The sequence below is a fragment of the Odontesthes bonariensis genome, chromosome 12, assembly GCF_027942865.1.
Source record: "Odontesthes bonariensis isolate fOdoBon6 chromosome 12, fOdoBon6.hap1, whole genome shotgun sequence".
Lineage (NCBI taxonomy): Eukaryota > Metazoa > Chordata > Actinopteri > Atheriniformes > Atherinopsidae > Odontesthes > Odontesthes bonariensis.
This window is the reverse complement of record NC_134517.1, coordinates 18,982,796-18,986,609: the sequence shown is the minus strand read 5'-3', so window position 1 is coordinate 18,986,609 and position 3,814 is coordinate 18,982,796. Positions and strand designations below refer to the sequence as shown.

Below are 3,814 nucleotides of genomic sequence, written 5' to 3'. Positions count from 1 at the left end.
CAGTGCTAGACAGAATATACCTCAGATGGGCAGTGTTCACTAAAGGAACTTTTCACTGCAGAGATTTTTAAGTGAATCAAATGCACCACTAAGACTTCGTGGCACAGTTATGGACATTGGAAGTTTGGAAGGTGAGTTGGTCAAGCTATTGTGGTGTTAGCGGGTTCCCAAAAACAACCAACTGAGCTGTCTTATAAAATTTAAAGCCACTTTCACAATGCTTGTGTATCTTCATGTTTTCTGAGAAACAAAACGGAGGGGGGGGGGGATCATGTGACTAGACAGAGAGGAAACTGATGTCTTGAAGCATAAGGTGTCATCCTGTGTGGGAGAAAAAGTATGACATTGTGGTAGGAAGTGGTTTGGGGAGGGAGGAGAAATGGGGAGGGACTATTTTCATCAACACATAGATTTCTGTATTACAAGAGGTTTGAAAGATTTATAGTACGAATGCATAGGGTGGAGGAGCACTTAAACTCAAACCCAGAGCTTGTTAAACTAAATCAAATGACACGAGCAGGGTGAATGACAAGATTACACCGGAAACACATACAGCCTAATGACGCTGCGGTCTTAGAACTAGATTTTATCTCTTGTCGTTCGAGGGGGAGGGGGGCTACTGCAACAAGCTTACAGAGGAACCTGAAGAGACCTGAAGATGAGAGGCATGATGTGGATTTGTATCTTGATCATGTTCTTGTCTGAAGCATGGAGCCTGGATTCAGGTTTGAACCCTTAACACATCTAACTCGCATGTGGTTATCATTGTTTAAACCTTGTTCAGACACAGCTTTTAATATCAGCATGTTTTTCAGGACCTTGAAAGGAATCGTCTCTTTGAATAATTGACAGTTACAGTAATGCCACAGTCTTTTCCTAAAGTACAGGTTACAGCTGTAACCAGGGAAGATTATAACAGCTGCACTTACCCTTTTTTACTAACCTTTTCCTCACATCCGCCTCTGTTTCTCTCAGGAACTAATGAAAACACCTCTTTGAAACCCAGCACAACTTCTCCCCCTAAAATGTTTCTGGGTAAATTAATTTTCTCATGTTTTGATTTGTTTTTATTTTTCAAACTGCTTAATGTGTGTGTTTTTGAGACGGCAGATATTAAGAAGTTCTTGCAAACACAGAGAAAGTTGAGTACATTTTAATCCTGTTCAAAATGTGTATATTTATGTTTTTAATTTAATCATGAAGCACTTTCTGTTGTTAAAATGTGTGAAAATGCCCCAAAGTTATATAATATAGCAACAACATCATTTTGTTGACATTTTGTTATGTTCTATGCCTTTCCTTATGTATTACATATGATTTTCAGTCTGCTTTCTTTATTTTCACTTTGAACATCTGTGTTCTACCATCCATGTGTCTGTGTTTGGTTTGGCCTTTTTCAATTGCCACAATCTGCAAAACTAATGTAAAATTGCTTTCTTTTTCTTAGTTCGCAGAAAGGCAGTTTTCAATCTTGGGAGTGATGCGTACCTGAACTGCAGTGATAAGACATGGAGTGAGACAATGTTTGTTATCTGGAATATAAAAGTGAATAACAAATCCTGTAAGATTGCCTTTAGCAATGATGGTCAAAGCGAAGACACCTGCAATGATGACAAGTCTCTTCGAAACACTTCCAGTGGTCAGTCTTACCTGCACATCCCAAACTTTTCAACTGATGATGTGGGGGTCTACAAGTGTGAGTCAGCTTTCAAAGGAGGAAATGAAAATTATGACATCGATGTGACTCTCACAGGTAGGACTTTCAACCCCCCTCATAACTCATGTGAGGGTCTGTTGTCATGTTCGATCATTCTCACTGCACCTTTCACTGAAAATCCTCAAATATGTGATATGTGAGTTTTAAATATTTCTAGACATAATATCGCTCTTGCTCTTGATAATTAAGTGAGATTACTGTCTTTTTCTCCAGAGATCTTAAGTAATCAATGAAAAAAAAGCAACAACAAAACAAAAAAGTCTATCTGTGTGGCGATTAGTATTCTGTACATTTCATTTCTAATATATGTTTTTTGGAGGAGCTGAATTTTTTAAACATCAGACTTAGGCATTTGTCTCTTTTCTATTGTGTTTGTCTTCCCTGGTTTAGTTTCTCCCAACATATCTGCATGGTTGGAGCTTAAGGACAACAACATGGTGGCGGTGTGCAGAGCTGAAAGAGGAAATCCTCCTGCCAACATCAGCTGGAGTTACACGGGAAACTTGGACTCTGTGAAAACACAGAATGACTGCGATGGATTTGTTACAGTAGAAAGTTATATGGAGCTGCCTGAAAGCGTTAAACCAGAAAACCTGAGCTGCATTGTCAAGCACATGTCCTGGAATCAGGAGAAGACTGTGATACCAGAACTGAAAAAAGGTCAGTCTTCTGTAAACTGGATACGAAACTTTTATGTTTTTTTATGTTATTGGTGGTTCATTTTATGATGATATTTTATCTGTGCACAATGATATTCATATTCATGACATTACTGACAAATCTTTGATTTCTCACTGCAGCTTCTTCTTCAATTTCTACTGGACTATGGATCCGTATTGTTGTGGTAATCGTTGTTCCTTTGGGGATATTCTTGTTTTTTCTGATAAAGAAACCCATAAGTTGAGGTAAGTGGTGACTATGACAACTTAACTCTTCTTGAATACATAAGCATGCTCCGTCCAACAATTTTTGCTGAGATCGTTTTTGCAACTCTTGTCAGGTGACGCGGGCAGTCGGACAGGTGACCATCCAAATCCCGACCGGTCGGTTGTTTTTTCGGAAGGAGGATGCTGAGTTTATGCTGCAGTACGATATCTGGGCACTTTGGCATATAACAAGCCGGCTATCATGCCAGATGTGAATGAAGTGTGTAGTAAAGCCAGTGCATATGCACATTTATTGTAAGCTTTGTTGTGTTGATGTTAATAGAAGAATCCTTCGTGAAAATGTTTTATTCAGGCTTCATCACATTTTCGCTTTTATTCTCCCTTGTCAACTGGTGCAGGTCACTTATATATTATATGGGAAAAGACTGCAGGAATTCATAGAAAGTGTGCAGAAAAACTGCTGGCACAGTCGTCAATCTCCTCAAAGTCAGGACTTTTAAGAAAGCCGAGTCCATCTTGCCTAATCCTGCACCACCCCTTTTGGTTCTGGTTGCTTTCATTGCTGCCAATGTTCACTGTGGTGGGGAATCTGCCGCTTGATGTGTGCTTATCAATGGCTGTCCAACAGTTTGTGTATCTGGACAAATAAAGAGCTCGTGCCAAGAAAAAGAGGCTTCTCTCTGAGTTATGTTCAGTTTTCAACATGTAAAAGAAAGTATACATTATTGCTGCACAGCTATGATGCATGGCTACCTCATGATAGAGAAGACAATAGAAGAGATTGCATTTCAGGTTAGTAAGCATAAGTTATATGTAAGGATGAATATTTCTAACAATAACTCTATAACTGTCTATATAGATGACAACACTGTGCACGACTCTTGCCTTTGATTTAATATTTACATGGTTTAAAAAAAAAAGAAAGAAAGCAAACAGAATTATAAATTCCATATAAATGGAATCTAATTTGCCGTGCCAACAAAGTCCTGTTACAAATCAGAGCTTACACATGGTGTACAGCCTGCTCAGACTTGCAAAATGAATGTCTCGAGAAATTCAATAAACCGAAAGCATCCAATTTGACATCCAAATGCATGAATGACCCTGCTTCACTATAACCAAAGAGATGCGCAACAAAAATAATGATTTATTAAATTCCTTTAAATAGATTTTAAAACTAGGATTTGGCAAAGAAGAATTCATTGTTTTC

The 3,814-nt window shown here is 38.4% G+C and overlaps 1 protein-coding gene across 3 annotated transcripts; it reads left to right on the top strand.

The window, feature by feature from the left end:
* Nucleotides 1-417: 417 nt before the first annotated feature.
* On the top strand, nt 418-3,267 carry LOC142396141 (cell surface glycoprotein CD200 receptor 2-like). Of its 3 annotated transcripts, none has more exons than XM_075478682.1 (6): nt 418-725; nt 976-1,035; nt 1,448-1,753; nt 2,108-2,377; nt 2,518-2,622; nt 2,718-3,267. In XM_075478682.1, exons 1-5 carry the CDS (start codon nt 659-661, stop codon nt 2,619-2,621), a joined length of 807 nt encoding a protein of 268 aa, XP_075334797.1. In that variant the 5' UTR covers nt 418-658; the 3' UTR covers nt 2,622; nt 2,718-3,267. The 3 variants fall into 3 exon arrangements, with proteins under 3 accessions (XP_075334797.1, XP_075334798.1, XP_075334799.1); XM_075478684.1 differs by having other exon boundaries at nt 419-725; nt 976-1,513; nt 1,638-1,753; XM_075478683.1 differs by lacking the exon at nt 976-1,035.
* Nucleotides 3,268-3,814: the final 547 nt, after the last annotated feature.

Coding starts and splice junctions, on each gene's coding strand:
- LOC142396141 (XM_075478682.1), top strand. CDS start 659: ATGAGAGGCATGATGTGGATTTGTATCTTGATCATGTTCTTGTCTGAA. Junction 1,036..1,447: donor TCCCCCTAAAATGTTTCTGG/GTAAATTAATTT, acceptor TCTTTTTCTTAG/TTCGCAGAAAGGCAGTTTTC. Junction 1,754..2,107: donor CATCGATGTGACTCTCACAG/GTAGGACTTTCA, acceptor TCCCTGGTTTAG/TTTCTCCCAACATATCTGCA.